Genomic DNA, 25,726 nt, shown 5'->3' on the forward strand with positions numbered 1-25,726 from the left:
ATTCAACATGGGAACTAAGAGGCGGTTTGCGCCAGCGGCCTGGGCATCGATAGGATTATGGGCTCGTTTTCCACAATTGGCGTCCCAACGCGGGGTCCATCAGTGACATAGGGTCCGATAAGAGAGATCCAGACGAAGACGTGAACATCTAAATGATCGGGGCATGCCTGCCTTGAGAGGGCCCTCGCCCGGCTGCCGATCGACAGAACTTCACCAATTCTGAACTGACCTCTCTTGAGTGACCTATTGTCCTGACTGGAATCCCACAGGAATGCTACATGGAGTAAGAGAACGATCGGGCGCTGGAGGAGGAAGTCAAAGAACTGTCCGTATGGTCCGGTCCGGGTAAGATTAAGTAGGGCGTTCTTACGCCTGATTGGTAGGGTGGTTCTATCCACCTGATTGATTGATTGATTGTATTGAAAATCGGTATTTGTATACCGAAATTGTTGGTATTGGTTCATTTAGCTTTGAAGGCTACTTGACATATTGGTTCTCTTCTGAGAACGAGACATTCTCTGTTTGCAAACAGCGGCGAATAGGAACGTCGTCCCTCTTTGCAGATAGAGAAGGGTAGGTAATGTAGACTTTTGTCCCCGGTATTAATCCGTCATGCCTACTTTTCTCCCCACTGGATTGTTTGAAGTCGATTAATAATCGATTGTTGTTCTTTGAGATCTTCCCTGTCTACAAACTGAGACGAGTAGAAATATTCTGTCTTCCTTTTTGGATAGCGAAGGGCAGGTAATGCAGACATTTGTCCCCGTTGTAATCCGTCATGCCTGTTTTTCTCCCCACTGATTGGTTGGTTGCCTGGACATTGTTGTTCCAGGAATTGTTTCGTTTGAGGTATTTTCTACTCGCAAACAACGTGGAATAGAAATATTCTATCTAGTCTTTGCAAGTAGTAAAGGGTAGGTTATGCCCCTTTGTGAATTCGTCAGTCCTACCCACTCCCCACTGTTTGGGGGGTAGCTCGCATGGTCTGCCCAGGAGACTACCCTTATGGAGGACATATGCTCCCCGCTCATGGGCCATTTAGTGGAAGTAGACCACCTGGTCCGTCCAGGAGGCTACCCTAGTAAATGGAAGTACATCGCTCGGTCTGTCCAGGATGATACCCTAATGAAGGAATATATGTTCCCCTTTTGATCGATAATCTCGTTCCACCCCGGACCATTTATTGGAGGGAACTCGTCTGGTCCGTCCAGAAGTATCCCCTAGTGAAAAGGACACATAAAAATATGAAGTGATCACCGTTCCCTACTAACAGAAAGCTTTAGCTCGAAACACGCTAAGGAAGAGAAAGAAAAATAAAAAGAAATCAGGCTAAGTCAGTAACCCCCTGATGAGCTTTTGACTTCACTAAAAATAAGAAACAATAGACATAGTTCATAAAAAGAAATATAAAATGGCGAAAAGTTTGTCAGCAAAAATAGCCACGAGGTAGCTAGGCTCTACTGCCTGTTCCTGCTCCCAACATGCCTGCCTCATTGCCCGCCACGCCCAAATAACGGTCACATGAAATAGAAACAATCCAATAGGTACCTACCCCCATTCCGGAAGCTCCCGAAGTGCAACAGGTCCGCGGTTACGCCCATCCGGAAGGCGAGGCCTCGAGGCACGAGGGGCTCGCCTGACCACGGTCGGGAGGAGATGATGTTGGGCAGGCGGTCCAAAGAATGGCAGAGTCCTCTCCTTCTCTCCTCTTCTGCTGCCCTGCAGGCCACGGGGGGGGGGCTGTCTTGCCTCAGCCACCGACCACCCCCCCCTTCTGTCTCTCGCCTGGTCCGACCCACGAAGAAGGCCGAAGCCAAAAGCGAGAATGGCGGCGCTTACAGGTAGTCCCGCCACATGTCAAATTCCTGGATAGTTACAGGTAGTGCCGCCACATGTCGACGCCTGGACAGTTCCAGGTAGTCCCGCCACATGTCAAGAGAAAAGGGGGGGCTGTCTTGCCTCAGCCGCCGACCACCCCCCCCCCATCTTCAATAGCCAGCACGGCCAATATCGAAGCGACGGAGCCGAGGAACGGCGCGGGGTCGCTGGAAGGGGGAGGTGACGCGAACGAGCCTCCCCCACCTCCCTCCAGGTGGAGGCTTCCAGCGACACCCCAATGCTCTTACTTAAAGAGGGTCAACATCAAAAAGAGGTCTTCTGCCCAGGACGGGCACACGCTCCATGCCTTCTCCCCTCAACCTTGAAGATTCTACAAGAGCCGGGGGGCACCCCGATCCCTCCGCATGGGTGTCCCCGCCCCTTCACTGGGAACCACGACACCGGTACAGCTCCTGCCGGCACCAGCCTCGGATTGGAAATGGCCAAAATGCAGCCGCGGCACAGACTTGTTCAGTTCCGGAGGAACACCAGGATGACCCGGTAGGAAAAATTGTTGCCGCCCTTCCCACTCTTTGACTCATGGTCCATATTTGATTAACTATTGACCACATAGCACAAAACTTTTTGAACTGCCAACGGAAAGTTCTGGGCCAACCACACGAGACTAGAGACTTTCTGACTATGCTGAAATTCGCCTGACCCCTCCCAAAATGGCGCCGACACAAAACGAGACGTTTTGAATAAACTTTGCACCCTGATTGCGCAGCTTGTTGTCCCGAGATCTATATACAGTTTTTGGATAATGAAAGTAGATATGAAGGATGTTGAGTATGTGCTTGGATAATGAACTGACTTAGGGTGGGTACTGATTACGATTTGGAAAATGAATTGGTGTAATTTAGATAAAGAATGAGTATCGGATAATGAATTTATGAATTAATTAAAACTGAATTCTTGACATGCATCATACTTGCTCTGTAAGAAAAATGTAATACGATTTTATTGCACTGCTGCACTTTATGCAATGAACTGCCACCAATTTCGTTTATTAAAAGTATTTTGAAGAAGAAAGCATGGTTGTAGCAGTTGCATTAATGAGTTTTGGATGCCTTACTACTGTGAGCGAAGAATAAGTATGATGAAGGAGGTAGATCAGAAGGGATCAGATATTTAGCAGCTACATTATGTGTCACAAGCAGCCGGAAAAGTGTTTCAGACACCCTTAAAATGACACCACAGAAATGCCACCTGACCGTCACCCTTGCACCGATAAAGAGGGTTACGACCAAGTGGCTCATGTAGATACGCAGATCGTCAATGATTATCTATCTGACACCACTGGTCCCTCTGGGCTTAAACGCCGAGATGGCAAGGGAATGCAGTACGAGGAGATAGGGCGAGTATGTGGTAGGTAAAAACATTTTCGGATTACTGCATGATGATGTGCTTTGACTGCTGCCCCCCCCCACCCCTTCTTTTCCTCCCTTCTGCAGGTCACGTCAGAACGTCGGCTGAAGTGTGGAAGAGCGACGGTTGGACCACCGACGAAAAAGGGAAAGAGGGAATATGTGTTTAGTCGTTATAACGATAAGTTTTTAAAAGACGTAGGCTTAACATGACTGTTCCTCCTTAGGACATAGCGACTGAGAGGATGGACTGACATAGAAACTGGACAGGTACTGAATGACGAAAAATTGACTAGAAATGACGTGTTAAATAATGTAACTGGACGTTTGACTAGGTAGGGAAAGGACAAAGAAAAATTATACGGGTAAGGGTTGCCACGGCACCACCCGTCTAGGAAGCTAGAAATGTTGCTGATGTTCAAAATGCACTACCCCCTTTCTCACACTCTTATAGATATAACCAAGCTGTCTGACTGTTCTCCCGATCAATACTTGCCGTTGCCTCAGCCTGGAGAACTTCCCGCCAAAGGAGGGAACAGAAAAATGGCTTAAGATCCAACCATGGGTAACTAGCACGACCAGGTTAATTACTGATCGACCAACCGAGGTGTGAGTATTGGTAATTGGGAACGCTTGCGGGCGTGACAAGCGAGAAGGGAAAGGGGGGAAGGGTAGAAAGAGCTAAGCACATAGATAAAATAGGATAGTAAAGATACGTAGGATATATATATATAAACAGATCTTGTAGGCTAACAATTGTTTCCTGTCTTGTCGTGAATGTCTTGTATATGTGTAATACATGTGCCGTCTCCCCTGTCTGAGTTTGTGTGTGTGTAATGTACGAATTTATGTCTTCCCTCTGTCTGTATCTGCGTGTTACCCGACCTTTGCTGTTCCGTGTTGTGAGCGCACTAAATGACCTATTTTTGTACACGTCTCTCTCTCTCTCTCTCTCTCTCTCTCTCTCTCTCTCTCTCTCTCTCTCTCTCTCTCTCTCTCCCTACATGTCATACGTGTACCGAATGGCTCGTTTAGATTGCGGACAACTCTCACTCTCTATGAGAGTCTCCCTATTTTTTCTCTCCCTCTTTTTGGTAAAATTGTGCCCTACCGGCACCAGTCTGATTTGATACATATTGAACGCGAAGGTGTTCAACGAAATTGACCGAAACTAAAATGATTGTATCTCGCCATATTACTGCCTCTCCTTTCTGTAAAATGAATGAACTTGAATTGGCTGAGAAGGAAAGGACAGGTAAGACGACTAAAGTCCCCCAAATCTGGCCATTTATAGGGGAACTGTATGTCAATGGCACCTTATGTCTGTTCTTCAGAGACGAACGCCAACGTCTAGACTGAACCCCCAATGCCCAGATTGCCCCACCCCCTTTTTGCACCGAAGCGTAAGCGCCCGAAGCGTCCCCGCCCCATTTTGATAGAACCCAGTTGCTGTCCCGACTATAAACATGATGACCATGAGTAGCTGTTGGCCCCCGAGAAAACACTGTTTTGTCTGACTCTCGATGAATGGCACCCCCGCCCTGTTTGATAGGGTTAGCCAGTCCTGAAGGGAAATGCTTTGTAATGCTGAATATGATGTAATGCACAGTTGATGGGAATCTCATTTACCTCACTTGATTTATAAATAAGACGATGAATAGACCCGCCATGAACCCAGTAGGAATACTGACACATGCACTACTTGGTAATGGACCTCTGACTGTGACCAATGAGCGTATCTCCCAAATGCGTAGAATTGAGGGAGGAATTCACATGCGTAGATATCTTCTTTTGCCATTCACTGAAACCTTGTCTTGTACCTATTCAAAGATTCACGATCACCGAAGGAGATGGGTCAGATGTGACGTACAGCCTGACTGCGGATCTTGGGACTCGCGTGACCTCGACCAAAGGTGGAGCCGCAGAGCAACAGGATACGGGACGAGACCGCAATTCCAACGTGGAAAATGAAAAACGGTGGGCCGCCTCGAAGCCCCCCGCCTGCTAACCCACGTGTGCCTGGAGTCTCCGTCCCCCTTCCTTGGGCCCGATGGATGGGCCTGCCTGCTTGTTATCCTTTGCTCCCTTGGTCCCTTTTGTGTGTCCCAGGAACTCTGACCCAACTCCGCCCTCTCACCTATCGACTATTTGAACCACACTCACCCTCTTTTCCACGTGACTTTTTGCCAAGGGAAAGAACCGCATTCCACTGGGAATAGGGTGCTGCCATAGAACTATGGGTGCCGAGCATAAGGCGCCACCAACCGGATTGTTTAGGGAACAGGACTGTGGTCTAACAGCAGAGGACTGACCGCACCCTGCAACGTGTAAGAATAGAACCGAGCTGGACCTATAGCTCCACCGCCGGTGCTCAACAGCGCCAACGAAAGTACTCGGACTAGAGCCTACCAGTGATGGCTCACCGACAAAAAGACACTGCGACTAAGAAATATTGTGTATTGAACTGAATTCCGCTCTCAACTACCTGGTCAAAACTGTTCATTGGTCACATTTTTTAAGTCAGAAAGATTTTTGCTATGAAGTGCGTTTAAATTGTTAGTAACTCAATGAAAAGCAATTTTCTTTGTACTGCATTCTGCCCATCACCTTAACTGTCTATGATTGTACGCCACATGTTAGTATCGACAAAATGCTAATTCATCAACGATGCCTGTCTACCTGTAAACCCATCAATTGCAAATATGACTGCTGCTATGTAAAAAGGGGCGACTGTGAAAGTTGAAGAAATTGATGTACATAGACAGCATTCATTCCTCTTCTTCTCCCACTCCTCTCCCTGTGAGCACCATGAATACCGTAAACTATTGACCGTATCGCTCTGCCAGTGAGAGCCCCTACCCCTATACATATGTACAGCCAGTTTAGGCACCATGGCCTTTTACCCATTGGGATCCCCGGTTTCCCTCCTGCGCGTATCTTAACCCCCCCCTCTCTCATGCATAGACCATGAAACCCTCTCCCTCTGCGCGACCCCGCTGTGAAAGGCAACTCTCCCACTTGACTCGCACAAAACCCCCCCATTCCTTCTTGGAGAGGCATCCTTCGCCTTAGCTGACGTAGCCCTCCCCAGCTGCACCTGACTGCCCCCGCTCTCTCATGTACGGATCATAAGATCTCTCCCTCTCTGTGTGACACTGTCCCTGTGTCCACCCTGGCTACCCCTCCCTTCTCCTCACGTGGGCAAGTCATAAACCTTCTTCTTCTGCAAAACCTTGTCCTTGAGAGTCACGGCCGCGCCTGACCAACACCTCCTTCCCTTCCATGAATGCCCCTCTGTTGACAAGCCTTCCCTCCGCGCTCGATTGTCCACGCGGCATGAATACCACTCCTTTGATGACCCTTTCCCCCGAGTCCGGCTGACCACACATGTCCGAGGCCATCGCCTGAGCCGGGAGATACCATTTACTGCCCTTATTGCATGAAGTCACTCCTCTTCAAAGGATCCTCTATTGGCCTTAGCCACCCCACCTCCTGGGCTATGATCAGGCGTACACATCCTACGAAACACTCAGCTACGTGATTGCCCTCCCCTCTTATCAGCAGGTCAAGGGTCCCCATTGTGAATATATGTGGGGTAGGATCACCACGAGGATTATAGGGACGTCTTTCTCTTGCGTCATACAGTCCTGATTGTGTTATCGAGTGTTCTGTAGGGTATAAAAGCAAGAGTCTCAGCTCACTTGTTAGAGCACCTCCCGAAAGACACTGTGTTTCGTGTCCGAAATGACTGGCTCTCCTCATGAGAAATAAACTCTGTTCTTGATTCCTGCTTCCAGCGCCCGTCTCTTTATTTTGGTAATTATTCAACATGGGAACTAAGAGGCGGTTTGCGCCAGTGGCCTGGGCATCGATAGGATTATGGGCTCGTTTTCCACAGGAGCTCTGTGAACCAATGTTGCCCCGACCAAGTTGGGGCTATTAAAATTAGAGTACAAGGTTCCACCAAAATTTTCCTGAGGACTCTGGGAAGCATCTGGAATGGGGGAAAGGCGTACGCAAAGATGTTGCGCCATGGGACGGAAAATGCATTCCCTAGAGACCCTGACTGGGGATGCCAACTTGCGAAGTGTGGGCATTTGGCGTTCATTCTCGTTGCAAATAGATTGATTTGCGGCGTGCCTCATCTGGAGAAGATCTGTTCGATAATTTGTTGATCTAGCTCCCACTCGTGTGACAATGTTTTCTGCCTGCCAAACGCGTCGGCGAGCACATTGTCCGTGTATGGGACATATTCCGCCCTTAGGGTTACATTGTGGAGTATGAGCCAATTCCAGATTTTTTTGCGACTTGCGAGAGAGCGTCAGCGAGCGTGTCCCTTCCTGTTTGTTGAGGTTGTGCATAGTCGTGGTGTTGTCTGTCCGGACGAGCACCAGGGAATGTTTGATTCTTGGCAGGAAAGCTTGAAGGGCCAGGAAGACTGCCCGCAGTTCGAGCAGATTGATATGTAGTTTCTTCTCCATAGGAGACCACTTCCCGCTTATCTGTAGCTCTTGCAGAAAAGCTCCCTAGCCGTCCAAAGAGGCGCCAGTTGTGACAACATGAGGAGCAGCCGGAGGCAGGAATGACAAGCCTTGAGACAGGTTTTGAGATGACATCTATCATTGCAGGGCTCCGACCATCTGAGGATTCACTTGTATGTGGTCGTCGAATGACCCTGTGGATTAGACCCACTGCTTCGAGAGCGCCTCCTGTAGAGATCTCATTCGTAGTTGACAGTGAGGAATCAGGAGGATACCCAATGACATCTCCCCAGGAGGGATTTAAAGAGGCGAACTGTCAAGACTTTCTTCGAGGCTACTAAAGCAGCTAGTGCAAGGAGCTTGTTCCTCCTCTCTCTGGATGGGAAAGCTTTTGCTGACCGTGTGTCCAGGGTTGCACCTAAGAAACTGATGCACTGAGAAGGTTGTAGGACCGATTTTTCCTGATTGGGGGTGAGACCCAAGCAATCGAAAAGCTTTAAACAGGCATTGGAAGACCTGGACGCGTCTTCTAAGGATAGAGCCTTGACCAGCCAGTCATTCAGATATGGAAAGACTAGGGGCCAGATGTAGGTGGCCGTTTGAGGCCATTTACCGAGCGGTAACGGCCGATTTTGGGCGTTACCGATCGGTAAATGGGTGACAGGTATGTAGGGGGCATTATTTTACCGAATCAGTAAAATTACCGATTCGGTAATTTTACCGATTCTGTAAAATAAAAATTCTGTAATTTTACTGATTCTGAGGCACCCAGATGTAAGTGGGACTCTTCAGAGTCCCAGAGGCCTTACAGAATCGGTATTTTATCATCAAATCCAATTTGATGGTAAAATACCGATTCCGGTGTGCATGCACATGTGTGCATGCACACCTATGCCATGTAACAGGCAGACCTGCCCTTAGGGCATGTATGCCTGCCACATGGCACCCGAGCCTGTTTTGGGGGTGCCAGAGGGTGTCAAAGTGACACCCCCTGCACCCTTGTGAAAATCGGTATTTACCGATTCGGTAAATACCGAATCGGTAATGCTCATTCATTCCTATGGGCTTCAGCTCCAGCAGATCTGGAATACCTACATATCCACCCCTTAGATTTACCGATTTTTAATTACCGAATCGGTAAAATTCGGTAATTAAAAATCGGTAAGTCTATTTTACCTACATCTGGCCCTTGGTGACGGCACTGTCTGAGATATGCCGCCACCGGGGTACGACATTTCGTGACTATGCGCGGTGCAGACTTGAACCCGAAGGGGAGAATGCGAAATTGCAAGTGTCTGCCCACTACTGCAAATCGCAAGTACCTTTTTGTGATTCCTGTGAATTGGGATATGGAAGTAAGTGTCCTGCAGGTCTAGGGACGCCCTAAAATCCTGCTCTTACAGTAGTTGCAAGACCTCCTGGATCGTTACCATGCGAAACTACTGCTTCTTAGGAATTTGTTGAGGGCCCTGAAGTCCAAGATTGGTTTCCACTTCTTGTCTTTTTTTTTTGATCAAAAAGAATTGAGAATAAAACCCTTTCCCCTTCTGAGATGGAGGTACTCTCTCTATTGCTCCTTTTTGCAGCATAATCGAGATCTGTCGTAGAAGCAGCTGTAGATTTTTGTTATTTCCGCTGTCCTTTACCTTGAAAGGACAACTTCCCAAAAGAGATTTGCTTGTTTTGCTGTTGTTGGCGCTGTTGGTATTGCAGTCTACTCTGGCCTGAAGAGCAGGAAGACTTGTATTGATAATTTTGTCTGTAGGAAGACTGTCCTCTTCCTCTATTTCTACTAAAGGACTGGTTCTTATACTGAAGAGTGCCCAAAGCTCTCGCAGTGTCTGCTTCGTCAATTTTTTGTGCCAAATAGTAACTGGCTATCATATGGCATGTCCAAAATCTTTGTTTGCACCTCAGTACGGAAAGAGGTTGCCTTTAGCCTTCATTGGAGCCGCAAGACTGCCTGTCATAGCGATATCCATCGCGCAGTCTATAGTTTCTGACGCCGATGCTTCACCATCTAGCAGGATCCTCTTTACTTCCTCTTTGGATGAATCTGGCAACTCCGACAGGTATGGGGCTATGTGTGCCCACAATGATCTATTATAGCGTCCCAAGAGCGCTAGGGTGTTCGCTACGGTCATTGCCGACATTGAGGAAAACCTGTTCCCAATGTTGTCCACTCTTCTTCCCTCCTTATCAGGAGGAAGCGACCAAGGGGCCAAAGGATTCCTGGAGGTCTTCTGGGCCGCCTGTGTCACCTCGGACTTCGGCTTAGGATTCCTGTTAAACACGCCGGTGCTGTATCTGGCGCCCTATACTTCTTATTCAACTGAGGGATCACTGGTGATACAGAGGAGGGGTTCTGCATGACCTTTACCCCTTCTGACTATAGGTAATCAATAATCGGTATTGATCTTACTGCCTTCTTGAGAGGTTCTTTGAAGTCCTACAAGAAGCAGACCTTTTCTTGAGAGACCATTGAGATCTTAAAACATTGAGCAGCCCTCTCTACCACATTATAAAAGATTCCAGAATTGTCGGAATTTCCCTCGTCGACGAGCCCGTCGATGAGATCGCCGTCATAGACTATGCCGTCGTAGACGAGCAGTCATAGACGAGGCCGTCGTAGGCGACGCCATAGACGATTCGTCGTAGACATCGTAGAGGAGCCATCGTAGATGAGGCCATCACAGACGAGGCCATCGTAGCTGAGGCCATCGTAGCTGAGGCCATGGTAGACGGGGCCATGGTAGACGAGGACATGGTAGACGAGGCCATGGTAGACGAGGCCATCGTCGACGCCGTAGACAGGAGGTTGTAGACGAGCAGTCATAGACGAGGCCGTCGATGACGATGCCATCGTAGACGAGCCATCGAAGACGAGCCCTCGTAAATGAGGCCATCGTAGACGAGGCCATTGTCGACGCCGTAGACAGGCCGTCGTAGATGAGCAGTCATAGACGAGGCCTTCGTCGACGACGCAGTCGTAGACGGGCCATCGTAAACAAGCCATCGTAGACGAGGCCATCGTCGACGCCTTAAACAGGCCGTCGTAGACGAGCAGTCATAGACGAGGCAGTCGTCGACTACGTCGTCGTCGACGAGCAGTCGTAGACGAGCCATTGTAGATGAGCCATTGTAGATGAGCCATCGTAGGCGAGCCATCGTAGATGAGCCATCTTAGACAAACCATCGTAGATGAGTCCATCATAGACAAGGCCATCGTAGATGAGGCCATCGTCGACGCCGTAAACAGGCTGTTGTAGACGAGCAGTTGTAGATGAGCCGTCGTGGATTAGCCATCGTAGACGAGGCCATCGTAGATGAGGCCATCGTAGACGAGGCCATCGTAGACGAAGAGGCTGTAATAGGAAATTATTATGGTTTCTTCGTCGACGATCCTGTTGACAATGTTGGCTTCTTAGTCTTTACCTCAGGAGGTATAGAAGACGCCTTCCTGAAGGGTCCCATGACCAGAAGAGGTGATTTTGACGGCTCCAAAGTCGTCTTTTTTTCATGATTTTTCTCCATAGCAAGTCTTTACTCTCCTTTTCCACAGAGTTAGGAGATTTTGAAGAACTGCGCCCAGAAGGCCCATGAATGGTCTTTTTGAGGGCCTTCTCAGGATTTCCCCGGAGGAATGAGTTTGAGGAGATTTTCTTCTCTTTTGAGATCTCCTAGATGTTGAGGTCAACGCCTCATCACTGTCACTGGAGAAAATAAAAAACCTCCTTTCTGGTCTTAGTGTTTGACAACATATTAAAAGTCGCCCTTCACGACCTCTCAAAAAACTTACTCGAGAAAGTGCGACATACCTTGCAGTCTTTCCTTACCAGACCTTCTCTAAAGAACGTATTTGAAGATAATTCATAGTAGAAAAGAAACCTTGACAACAAAGTTATTTAATGAAGTGAAAAAAACTGAATCTGAGCAGAGCTCAGAGGAGACTCCCTTAGCACAACGTGCGGTAGAAAATCTGAGGGACTGAGGCTCCTGCCAGGAATGTTCTAGAGGGAGGTGATAGCTGATTGGCTCTTATCTAGAGTTTGGTCCTTTTTACAAAAGGACATGGATATGTTACTAAGGTGAGGCCTTTAGGACTATTCTCTATGTATGTCTATAGGACATTACTTTTCTATGTACCGGAGACTCCCGTCTTGACGACGGGGAAAGATTCAGGCATGTAAATCTATGAAAGACACCCATAATACTGGATAACCTCAGGTTTTTGTGTCAATATAGCACAGGATGCCTGTATAGCAACCTGGTTCTGCTCCGAAATTACAAACCTACTCTTCATTTCCTCCTTAAAGGCTAGAAGAGTGTCAACCAGTGTTTCTGAGTTTGCCTGAGAGGTTTGGCTAACCACAGGTAATGATGGCATGGGTTGTAGGGGCTCCTGCCTAATATGAAGGTCTGCTCTGCATGCCCCTACCTCTGCTGCCTCAAGGCCTGGAATCAGTTAGATGTAGGAATGGAGGTTAAAGATGGAGCTACATTTTAAAGTGTCTCCAGTGGAGGAGAGAGAGTAGGTATGGCTGCAGTAAGGCCTTGAATTAGACCAACTAGAGATTCCATTCTAGGAGGACCAAGAGCTTCAGAGACCGCAGCAGTAGGGGAAGCCAGAACCTTATAAAAAGATTTCAGGGAGGGGGTGACCGTAACCTTAGGTGCAACACCTTTCTTCCCTCTGCCCCTACTCCTGGGGGACTTGCCGGCTGTTATAGTAGAAGATATGGCTTTCTCTGATTTCCCCCCTTCCTTAGTTAGCTCCAGAGTTTTACTCCCTCCCTTTGTTATGGAAGTTAGATCAAAGCCAAAATGAGGAAGGGGCAAGGTTTCCAACCTTTGAAGAGATGTCATCAGACCCCCCCTAGTGCGGAGAGTGTACCTACACACCTTCCCAGTTACAAAGGAGGTTCTATTCTGTATAGACCTCCCCCTCTCCATATGCTGCAAAACACACCCCCAACTATGCCCTATTTGGCTATCCTTGGCTACTTTTGCAGTCCTCCTTCCCTGAGGTACAGAGGGGGACAGAGGAGGTACAGAGGGAGTCACTTCAGCGCTGTCCGATATAGAACATATGGTAACAACTTGATCAGCTTGTCCACTGGTATTGCCAAAACAATTACCAGAGATGTTGCCGTATGTTGCCCTCTCCCTTAATGGGAAGATCTTACCGCCGTCATCCCTTGAGGCACCAGTCCATCCTACAGTCTGTCCTACCCGCTTCTGGGTCAGGAGCAATCCCCTTGAGGATTCCAATCCAATCTATGCGGAACACCCATGCAGGTGTTGACTCTTCCACTGATGTCCCGGGAAGAGGAAAGCACAATCCAGCGACTGTGCGGCCTCCCGGCAGCTCCCTCCCAGCAGGGAACTCGGTGCCATGGCGGTGGAACAGCGCAATCAGTGCCCTGCTCGAACACCATTGAGGGGAGACGCAGCTGCCTCTCACGCTCTCCTCACACCTCAGACAGAAAGCAGGCGAGACAAACCGTCAGAAATCAGGTATGGTGGCCTGCTGGCCTGGCGGGGGAGGGGGGGGAGTGAAGGGAGCTCTACTCAGGTCATGAGAAAGCTGACCGGAAACCAGCGGCCGTTAAAGCGGCAGCCGCTATGTTCCCCCCAATGATCCTCTGGTGTCTGTCTTTGTGGCATGTTTTCAATGTTTTACTGTTTGAAGTGTAGCACAAACACTTTACACATTGCCTTTAAGTTAAGCCTGACTGCTCAGTGCCAAGCTAGTAGGGGGTGAGCTCAGGTTAATTTGGGGTTTGCTTATGCCTTACCCTAACAAATATTGCAGTTGCTGTTTGACAAGGGCTCACACTCCAGTCAACCAGTAAATACAGTTGTTCACTATTTTGTAGATCTGTAGGCTATACGTAGTTTTGTAATCAACGTTTTTTATTTCAAATCATTTATATTGAGTTTCAAGAAATAAACAAATAACTAATAAAAATACAATACAATAATGGAAACATAAGAGCGAAAATGAGAAGTACTGACAAATCATAGTGATAATAATAGTAATAATGATGATAACAATAAGTACAAATCATGAGAAGTACAGGATAAATAAATGGAAAACTACAAGTTACTCAAGTGCCTAGCTATTAAAGTTGCAGTGAGCCCGCAGTGACGTACAGGTGGGCAAACAAGCACAGTTCACCTATGAGAGTTCAAAAACAGATGCGATACGATATATAGTACAGGTGTGTCAAGCAGGTACATTTTTCGCAGTTGTGGAGGCATGAAATACAATGCAGTACAGGAGTATCCCCGCAAATGTAGCATACAATATTCCTTACAGTCTTGGGACTTAGGTCGACTTTCACGGGGGATCTTGTGAGAAGGAAGAGGTATCAAGGGACTTCCACAATTTCCTGTGTGATTTACGACATGGTGATGTATGAAGTGCGACATTATCTGCTTCTCTAAGGAAAGATAGCCATTCCTGCCACATTCTAAAAGAAACTTTGGAGTTTTTCCTTTTACACAGTATAACTGTACAGGCTAAAGTGAGCATGAGATCTAGCAAGTATCGGTCATTCACATATTCGAACTTAGTGTCCAGAGCACCTAGTATAATTTAGAAAAATTCCTTTGGAGGGGCTATGTTAAAATGATTGCTCATACATTTGGAAACCTTAACCAGTATGCTTGTAAGGTAGGGCAATAGAAGAGCATGTGGGCGAGGTTGCCGACGTGAGATTTACAGTTCCAGCATGTCGGGTTCTCACTGAGATTAAGTTTAAAGATTCTCTCGGGTGTCCAGTATGTCCTATTTATTAGCATATGCTTGGTTTGTGACAAAAACAGTGGTTGCTTTTGTGTTCCAAAATTCCTACCCATGTAACAGAATTTTCATACAGCTGAAAAAACTGTTGTGTCAGTGCAATAGAGAACACTGCTAATAAATGTTTACAATACATACTGCCACTCGCCTGATTGCCAATGAGAAATTAGGCATTTTGTTAACGTTCATAGCATACTCGGATTTAACATGAAAGTCTTTGTAAGTAATGAAAACATGTATTTGTTAATAAAGGAAGGGGCTTTTGCTTGATTAGTTAATAATATTAAGATCTTAATAATAATAAATTAATCAGAATTGCAATAAATGTTTCCTGCTTATCACCCAGAAACCTAGACGAGAGAAGGACATCACAATGCGAAGGGGTCAAATCCAGCAGGTCACGGAGGTTGAACCAGAATACAAAAATCTGTAGCTCCAAGCCAGGGAAGTATTTTTTACAGACGAACAGCAAAGATGCTCTATGAATTGTTGTCAAAATAAAAAAGCAGACAAATGGCTGGCTGCTAGACACATCATATAAGATATGGTGGAAGAGGGGAAGGAGCAATTTATTGTCTAAGGAGGGCCGATTTCAGATTGGGAGGATTTTGATTCTTGTTGCTAGGACAAACCGTACACGGTGCTGTAGAAAGATAAATGCACAGTCCCTTCCATAATTGTCTTAGGATGCATTGCCTTAAACTATTTTACAATAGCAACAGTTGATGTTTATATGTCACAGTACACACTTTCTAACATCATCCTCCAGCTGGAAGTCAAGGAATTCCATAACTAAATTCTGGTGGGTGTGGAATAACAGCTCAATCTACCTAGGAATTTGGTAAGGAATTACAAATCTTGATTTTACTGATTGGATACTTCTTGGCATTCACTCACATGATATTCATGTGTTTATCTGTAACCTAAACCTAGATACCTACTGAGCCAGCCAACCTACTTGACATTCCAAAGAAGCACATGAGAGCCATCTCTCTCTCTCTTTCTCATTCACTCTCTCTTTTACTCTGTTCTACTTCCCCCCTTCATTCTCGTGGACAACAGGGTTTGAGTCAAACCCATTTACAGAGAACAAGCAGACGGACTGGGATTCTCGAAGACTGCACAAGTTTGGCAGGAAGCCATACATACAAATGCTATTTAAGCATAAATGTGTCAGCATTTTAAGGTACATCCACCCTCACAATTCTCTTTCTCTGACTTTCTTTTTTCTTTCCAAGCAGTTATTCGCTGCTTATTCACATGGATTTGCATGATCTGTGCTGTCCCACATATTAGATTTTGAATCAGTTCTGTACTAATATTTACAGACTTCATATAAAGAATACTTCCATTTTATTCAGTATCACGCAGTTTTATTGCTACTAAAGACACACAACTTGCATGAATGGTTTGGCACTGAAAGGGAAGAAAGACAGCACATGGGGACTTAGCCAGCGACCAATAGCTTAAACATCCACACTGGGCCTAACTGATGAAAGTAAAGTAGGAATACCTTACTCATCATATAGGTTACATCCTCTCACGCATCTGTAAGTCATAGACGTGTGTACTATTAATGACACTATTTAAAATCCTCAAACACACAATTTGTGTTCCAGAGGTGCCAAGTATATGTCATCTATATTTACAAAAAGAGAAATCTTTTGCCTGTTTTGCTAAATATGCCTTTGCACTCTCTTCACCTTTAACATGAGTTTAAATTAAAAGGAAATAGAAATAGAAATTCATTTTTTCAGCATTCCTTTGCACATTTCTTAACCCTCTTCACCTTATACATGAAGAGGGTTAATAAATGTGCAAAGGAATGCTGAAAAAAGGAATTTATATTTCCTTTACATTTAAATATTGTTACTAAAATGTCTATCCTTCCTACATGCCCTAGTGTCAACTGGAGTAACTGGCGCACTTCCTCACATTTTCAGGAACACTTGCACGTGGATCTATCTGGTATAACTTGCATGTGCTGAATGGAGAAGGAATCCAGTTCATAAACAGTTTTGATAATCAAATTCAAATGTATTTATTTATCATGCATAGGTAATTAAAACCACTACATGTGCATCAAAACACATAAAAAACGCCATATAACATACAATCAAATTAAGCTGAGCTTGGTTAATAATTGAAACAATATCATGTTAAGATCAATCAGAATGAGCTGAACCCAGGAATATCAGTCACTATAGATCTTGGGAAAACACAGGAACCAGCTTGAATACAATCCCCTTGTACCTTACGTCCTGAAGGACATACATTTTTAAACCTGTTCAGGCAGTAAAGTGCTTATCATATTGTACAAACTTCATGCATTAATGCAGCTGCTGTGATGCCTCCTAGATGCAGCATGTGCTCTTTGATGCCATCACTCAAGCTATAATTGAGTATTACAAAGGATACCCATAACATTTTTATTTCCTAATACCCTTTCCCAATCGGCTATAAAGTCTTTATCATAATACTCCCTCCAAAATGCATCGTATACACTCAAACCAAAGATGAGTATCGTCTTATCCCAATGCTCATAAATTAGCACTTTGCCCAATGCTTACGTCAGAGTACTGAGTTCTTAAAATACTATGCCGAATACAGATTATGATGTTCATGAGGCATGAACAAAAATGTGGCCAAAAAATGCCTTTAAAAACTTAATGTCAAATAACGGGAGCACGTTGTGAATGCTTAATATGCATTTAAAGGGAACTCACAGGCAGGAAGAGAAATTACCTTATAAAACAGGTGACACTTCTGATTAACCCGGCATCCAAATGATGTCAGGCTCTCAAAAATGATAGATGATCATGCTATGATGTTAATCTGTTCTGAAAACATCATCAGTAATTTTAGTAAGACTATATTCAGTGTTGAGTTGCTGGGCTACACGCACTCAATAATTGCCTGTATACAGGCAAGGCCCCCCTCTCTTCCCTCTCTCCTCCACCTGGCACCTTTGACAGCCAGGGAGGCTATTTTACCGCTCGCCACTTCCGCTTAGCGGAACGCCCGCGGACGAGCGCCGGGCGAATCCCGGGCCAAGGGCGGGCCCATTTGAGCCTGTTCGAGGCCGGAGTGGACCGGACCGGGCCCATCCTCTAACCCCTGGCTCTGGAGATGGTCACATAGGGTTGGTCTGAGATGGCTATGGGGATGAACAAGGACAAGACGAGCTTGAAAGGTGGGAGTATGTTGGGAACTACTTTTTTACAAAAGCGTCAAATGTTCTTGCAAAAGAGATAGCAGTCTCAGAACGGCGGCTATCTATTGAAGCGCTTGAACACTCTTTCCAGTTGGGGGATGGCATCTCACCAGCCAATTCACTTGATCAGGGCCTGGCAAGTACTAATTCCTCCCCCCATAGGGCGAATAAAGCCTCGGGAAGTAATCAGATGGCCCCTGTAGTAGAGCTAAAGGCCATCACCTGAATCTTCCTACCCGAAAACAAGGTCAATGACTGCCCTTCCAATGAGTAGTAAAGAACACCCACCAAAACCCCAAGGTGCTGTCAAAAAGAAACGGGGTATTGGTAACTGCATGAAAAGATGTTCTACTAAATCAAAGAGAAGAAGGCTGGATCAATCGGAGCTACAATCCTTGGAAACTCGGGAAGCCTGTGCACAAGCTCCAATTGATGTAGAATCCATGGTTACCGATATACAAAGTGCTCAAATCCCCATTATGAATAATGATTTTTTGACTGAAGTGGGGGTTGTGTTTTCTGATCTTTTGACTCCTCTTGTTGATAGACTAGCTGCAATTGAAAGCAATCTATTATCATTAACAAAGGCTTCTAATCCATCTCAGGGGGTCCCAGTGAATTATGCGAGGGCTGTTGACAAATACCCACTAGCCATTCCAACGGGCTTAAATACTGCAGGCCTGGCTGGGCCTGACACACGAGACTCAGTTGCTACAGGTCCGGCAGGGTTACCCGTATTGGATCCTAAACCTCAAGGCCAGGGTAGTGTGGTATTGGGCACGGGAACAACAGGGCGTGTAGTTGTTGATTCCAACGCTGGTCAGGGTCTAAATGCACGGCATAAACCTGCACCAAGTAATGTTACTACTACACTCACACAGTCACAACGCCCTGGTAATTCAAAACCCACCCAAATTAATTTACCACCTGAATCTAGGCCCTATATGGTGGTTCTAGCTGGGGTCCCTGTATTGAACAATGAGAGTGAGGAGTCATACATCTCTCTCAAGAACAAGGTTACTGACTGGCTCAATAAAAATAGGCCTTTGCCGCCAACTGTGATTAGTGAAATCCTACTTGTTCGTAGGGTCTCATGGGTGGGCAACAGGGTAAAGGATCTTAATGGATACTGTGTATTAATTAATTTCAGAGACACACGGAGAGTGTCTCATATTTGCCAATGGAGTCAGTCTCGCACAAACACAGCTATACAGTCGCCCCCCCTTGTCATATTTCTACCCCCGGGCCCAATAGGAACTAGTTTGGGCTCTGAGCAACGTTGGAATCTGGTAAAGCGCCCAATGGCGGGTGGAAATAGCTTGGATCTGCACAGAGACCCCCCAGGTCCAGCAGCTATAAGCTTATTTAATGATTCAGCTGTCTGGATCAGGTGGATTGACGGTGGCCCATTCAGGCGCCGAGGGGGAAGTGCTTGATACAAACACGGCTGACAAGCCTGTGAGATTAATTGCAAAAGTAAGAAAAAGAGCTAGTACCAGTGAGGTCAGGACGGTGGGCGGAACCAGGGAGACCAAAATAATGCAATTTCTGACGCCAATGACGGCAATCTGACCGTCTCTAATGACAGGCGCAGACTTAGCTGGCATAAACTAGTTGAACACCCGGAACAACTAGGGGAACTTTATAGCTCAATTCTTCCCCTGTTCACCGAGATTGCGCTGTTAACTAGCCAACCTCCATCCGATGACTATTTACCTAAGTTGGAGGAACTTAACAAGGGCGTTCTCTTACATTTGGCTGAGCTACTTAATCCTCGGGTGGCGGGGAGGACCAAAAGGGTTTCCCACTGCTCCTGGTATAACCCAGCTTGCGGGAAGGCGAAAAGAGAGCTTCTGCAGGCTATAAAAGAAAACAACAGAATAAAAATCAAAACTAGGAGGGTGTATCATAAGTGGCTGATAAATTGCGCCAAGGAAGAATGGGACCACGAAAAATAGTCTAGTCTATCTTTGGCACTTGCAGCAAGAGACTTTCGTAAATGTTGGACCATAATAAATAATGGCAGTGGTGAGCTGAAAGCAGCAATAGAAACGAACATAGCCCCTGAAGCTTCGGAAGGTCACTTTCGGGCCTTATACTCTCCCGAGGGTCTTATTGATCATACACCGGACCCAGTTGTTCAGGCAGCTTTAACATCGCATCCTGAGGTGACTGAGTTCACGGTGCAAGAAGTATGTAGTGCCATCTCAGAACTCCCCTCAGGTAAAGCCCCTGGCCTGGACAAACTTCCTGGGGATCTCTTTAGGCAGGAGCCGAGGATATGGGGCCCCTATTTTCAGATCCTGTTTAATGTAATTCTGAGAGGCATGAAGGTTCTCTGTACTTGGCTGGGAGCAGAGATAGTGCCCATATTTAAAAAGGGCTCTCCTCTGCTCCCATCCAACTACAGACCGATCAGCCTCATTGATGTCCCCCAGAAGATTTTTGCAAGACTCACTGTTGACCAGATACAGGACTGGATGGATGAGTTTGCAATTCTTAGTCCCTACCAGGCAGGGTTTAGGAAGAATACCTCCACTGTGGACCAAATATTTCGCTTACAACTCTTATATTAAAAAACAGTGAGTATAGAGGGTGGCAGCCTCTATATGGTATTTGTCGACCTCCGTTCCGCCTTTGACCTTGTTCCCAGGGCCAAACCCTGAGCTGTTCTTCTTGAACTTGGCATTCCCACGCACCTTTTTTCTGTCTTGATGAATTTTGGCCAAGTGAGATGTGGAAAGAATGGTTTACTCTCATCTAGATTTCCCGTTGACAGGAGGGTAAGGCAGGGTTGTGTCCTTGCACTGACCCTGTTTTGCCTCTATGTCAACGGAGTAATAGAGCACCTCAATGGAGTCCCCCACAATGATGCCGCAAAGTTGGCCGGCAATAGGGTACCGGCAATCATGTTCGCCGACGATACCCTTTTGCTATCTAAAACCCCCATGTGGGTACAGAGAATCTTGGATGGTTTTCAGGACTTTTGCACCATTCGAGGCCTGGAGATCAATTCTTTAAAAACTAAATTTATGATCTTTAATCCTCCAAGAATTACCAGGGCAAACCCCAGTTTAGCGTCGACACTTTTGGAAAGGGTCAACACGTTTGATTATCCCGGGGTCACAATAAATAAAAAATTTACGTGGGGCCCACACCAAATAAAGTCACAGTTAAAATTGGCCCAAGTGTGGGTGGCTTCCTTAAGCTATCTAATAAAGCAACAATCAAACCTTTGAGACCGCCTATTGAGGTCTATAAGGCTAAAGCTAGGGGAGCCATTATGTATGGGGGTGAACTGTGGGGTTACTCTCCCAGGCCTGAAATTATTAGGACTGAAAATATATTTTTAAGAGGACTAATAGCATTACCATCTAGCACACCACTTTTTCCACTAAGGCTTGACCTGGGCATCAGACCAATTAATGAAGAACTAGCACTCAAACCCTTGAGATTCTGGCGCAGACTCTGGGTAACCCCGGAGCTGCTATAATATAGAGAAGAGCTCAAGGAGATTCTGTCCTTTCCTGGCTCCGGGAAACTTCCCTGGATTGCCTATATAAGGAAAGAATCTGGAAAGTTAGAACTTCCTGAGTTTTGGTCCGATCCAGAACGAGGGTCCAAAAAAGTCTCACGCTTCCAGCTTACGAATGCATTTCGCGCAGATAGACTTATCGCTGCTCAATGTAATCCACTAATCGGCTTCATAACAGCCTCCTTCCTCTTGGTCAAAGATCGCTATCTATTTGAGCAATACCTAGATGACATCTATCCCCTTTTGGCAAAAAAACTATATGTTCAGTGGAGGCATGGTGTCCTACCTCTGCGAGCTGTCACCTGCAAGTGGTCACCCTCTGCCCCGAGCATTTGTCCAGCTTGTAAACATGATACTGACAATGAGCTGCATGTGTTGTTTTTTTGCCCAGGCTATCTCAAGGCCAGGAATCACTGGCTTGTTCCCCTATGCAAAAACCTAGGCTTATGAAGATGCATGCAGGCATTTAGAATACTAAAAACTGACACAACTGGACCTATAGTATTTGCTGTTTCAAAATTTCTGGCTGCTATGTGGTTTAAGCGCAGGCTATTAATTGAACGAACCTAAGCCTGCACTTTTAGCCCGTGGCATACGGCCCTTATTATATGTTTTTAAACTGTCTTTTGAAATTCTTTATAGTTTTAATAATCTTAACTGCGGCCAACAATTATGAAATTTGAATAGTAGCTTATGTTGCCAAATTTTGCTGAAACTGTTATTTATACAACAAACTCATATTGTCATCTGTTTTTCCATTGTACTGTTTTTTACCAAATCACTGTTCTCTTTTATGGCGCACCGCCGAAATAAAGATCTTTTTGACTTGACTTGACTTGCATACAGTTTATAAATATTTGTGACAAGGGACTCCCTAACTTAAGAGTGAGTGGGTGCTCACCACATATGAAAAAGACCTCACTAACCGCTCTCCTTACACACCTCTAAGAATGTCCTTAAATTTAAAACAGGCAAACAAACTACGTTTATATGAAGCATACGAGTATGTTACGCACAAACCTATACCTCACTTGTATTGATTAACAATGCCTTTATTTATTTACTCACTATGCAGTTTTTGGAGCTCAAACAAGACTCGCCAGGTATCACCTTTGAAAACTGTGCTAATACCATTTGTGTCAGATATATCTTTGCCCAGAGACATACCTGATTTGAACCAGGAAAAATCCTTTGCTAATTTTGCCCTTTGTGATAATATATGGAAAATGTGCATCTGCAAAGAGCCTTTCGAAAATGAATTGGAACACTCTGATGTTACATAATAAGAGCAGATTTATGAAATAGCCTATTCTACAGCACGAAAGCAAACCTCAGCCCAGATTTACTAAATAATCATGCAATGCATTGCACCAAATAAAGCTGCTGTGCTGCGTTGTATGAACTGGAGACAGCAGAACAGCACCATATCAACTAAGATGTGGCACTGTTCTGTTCTCTCAATGTGCTAGCGCAATTTTGGCTGACATGCGCCAATGTGGACACTTTTGCGCCACAGTGTAAGGGTGTCTGCATTGTGATAAGCATCGTTTTTGTACGGGAAGGGGGTCTCTTCCCGTATACATACTGGGGCATATTACCAAGGGCCTTATCGCCGCTTTAGCAGGAATTTTTCCCGCTAAAGTAGCGATAATTTAATTGCCCTATTAACTAGCTGTCGCTAACACTAGTTAGCGACAGCTAATAGGCGATAGCGGGCATTTAGGGGCCCACTTTGCATGTCAGCGATAATTATCGCTAATGACATGCAAAGTGGGCGTGCCAAGATGTTGCGACTGGAAACAGTAGCTAACATCGCTATCCCCTATTACCAACTTTTGGAAATAATCGCGCTAAGCGCGATTATCTCCAAAAGCTAACGCCTGCCCAGAAAAATTCTTAGCCATGTTATCCAATGGTAGGTGGATAACATGGCTAAGAGCATTTGCTCGGTATTGCATGAATATTGCTGACTTTTCAGCGATACTCATGCATTTCGGCTGATTTTTATCGCTTAGGAGACAAACCTTCATAAAATCAAGGCTCCTAAGCGAAAAAAATAGACGAAGCTCTGCGATATAATTTTGGCCGCTAACCAAGCTTAGCGATATTTTTCGCTTATGCTTGGTAATATGCCCCACTATTCTTTAAGGCGTTTCTCACTTTGTTTGCGTGCTGTAGAATGCAGCACACACATAAAGAGGGAAAACAAGGACAAATGAACACACTTATCCTCAAGGAAGAGCACCTTTTGGGGCACATCCCTGTCTTAAATTTTTTTAGATAGGAATTTGTGTCAAAACCCATGGCTAGTCGCATGGGAACGCCCATGCACCAACCACAGAACGCCCCTTTGACGCAAAACATTGAAAGGCAGCCCATTGAATAGCTTTAAATTACTCTTAGTCACAATCCAAGGGAAATTGAGATTAGCACTGGAATGTAAACCCCACCACTACACTTTGCGGCCGGTTTGCATTGAAAAAAATAACAGAAACCCAACGCAACCTATTTGTAAATCTGGGCCCTCGTTTGAGAACAAGGATTCATGGTTTTGCTCACAGTTTGAAGTCAAGCAAAAGCCTTTCCGGCTAGCGCTTAGAATAAAATGAACTTGCTATCAAGCTGTGGTGTTTCAGTTTGCTCCTCTGATGGTGGTCAGTACCAGATAAGTAGCGGTCTGATGAGTCATGCTGTAGCCCTGCAGTGCGGCATGGACAGTCGTTGTGCAAGGAATAATTCAACATGAATAAAGGCTGTGCCAATTATTTTGCTTTTACCCTCTGCCAGTCGAAATGATGGCAATTCTCTCAAAATGACTGCAGCCATTGCCTCATTCCCAGAACAATAAAGCACGTAAAGGTGCTTATCAGCTTAAAACGTACACAGTCATACCAGCAGGACGCACAATGACTGCAGTCTGCAGCTGAAGCTTTGTGGGCGGGAGGCAGCAATTGCCGAGATGTTGTGAATTCTACATTCGCAATGATGAAAATGAAAAGAGAAAGTGTGGAGCTCGGTTTCGCTCTGAGATCCTTACCTGCACTGCCCAGTGAAGAGCTGTTTTAAAGTCTTTGTCGACAAGAGTTGGGTCTGCCCCCTTCTGCAGTAATATTTGTGCATGGGTAGGGCGGTTATGGAAAGCAGACCAGTGAAGCGACGTCATTCCCTAGAAATGTTAACAACAAAATCAGATTAGCTCACTATAAGGAACAAGGCTTTCTGTTGGGTGAGTAGGTGAAATTAGTTAAAATGCTAATCTTTCTCTAGTTTACTCCCGGGTGTCTAACAAGACAAAATACATCTTGGCTCTTATAACTTTCATCTTGCAAAGGGGTGTGATTGCTGCTGAGTTGTGCACTGAGTTTGTCTTGATGGTTCTCTCCTGGAGGAGGATTAATTAGATGTTTCTCCACAACTTATCCAAAGGACAGTGAGGGGCTTTTACTTGATTGGCAGCTGCCAATCATTAGAATCTAACACAAATAACGGTATTCTAAAGATTTGAAAGAAACAAAGACACTGGGCCCGATTCACAGAACGAACTTAAGACTCAATACTAAACTAACTACTATTTTGGTATTCACAGAATGCACTTACTACTTTTGGAATTCACAGAAGTTAGGATTTTGTCTTAAGTTTGTCTTAAGACAAACTCAAGACAGACTTAAGAAAAACTTGAGATAGACTTAAGACAGACTTAAAACAGACTTAAGACACAATCCTGTCTTAAGTCTGTCTTAAGTCTGTCTTAAGACAAACTTAAGACAAATTCCTAACTTCTGTGAATACCAAAAGTAGTAAGTTTATTCTGTGAATACCAAAAGTAGTGAGTGCATTCTGTGAATGCCAAAAGTATTAAGTGCATTCTGTGAATACCAAAATAGTAGTAAGTTTAGGATTGAGTCTTAAGTTCATTCTGTGAATCGGGCCCATCGTCTGTGAAACTACAGCACACTACACATTATGCATTTTAAATAGAGTGTAGATAGTAATTCTGTCGTTTTGCTTTTTGGCAAATGAGTTTTGAAGGATTCAGTTCCCAACAGCTTTAGGGAAGGTCTTCCAAGTGGTTTAAGCCATGTAGTGGGAGGCTTCCATTAGGGATCTTAGATGTGTTAGAAGGTGAATTGTAGTGATGCGGTTTGCAACATTGCCACTTTTGGCATATTTTAATAACAATAAAAACTGTTGGAACGAATTCAAATGCCCTTATGGAAAAAATTACATATGAATATATTGAGGAGGACTAAAAGAGAGCACAGCCAAAAACGGAACAAGAATATATTTCATATCAGAATGAAACTGCATGATCTTTTCAGCTTTTTAATGAGAGGGACAATGGGCTACTGGCACAATGACACTGAGAGAAACAAAGCAAAAGAGGAGGACAATAACAGCATGTTCAAAATGTACATGATACACTGTATTGACGTTTATTATGCC

At 45.3% G+C, this 25,726-nt stretch overlaps 1 protein-coding gene across 1 annotated transcript in view; it reads right to left on the reverse strand.

The window, feature by feature from the left end:
* The window catches only part of ANKRD55 (ankyrin repeat domain 55), a 1,082,889-nt gene that overhangs the window by 517,028 nt on the left and 540,135 nt on the right, over positions 1 to 25,726 (reverse strand). The window contains exon 6 of the mRNA XM_086960649.1: positions 24,321 to 24,449. Within this exon, the coding sequence (XP_086816775.1) occupies positions 24,321 to 24,449 (129 nt within the window). The remainder of the gene's footprint in view (positions 1 to 24,320; positions 24,450 to 25,726) is intronic.

This window comes from Lissotriton vulgaris, chromosome 3_1, assembly GCF_964263255.1.
Source record: "Lissotriton vulgaris chromosome 3_1, aLisVul1.2, whole genome shotgun sequence".
NCBI lineage: Eukaryota > Metazoa > Chordata > Amphibia > Caudata > Salamandridae > Lissotriton > Lissotriton vulgaris.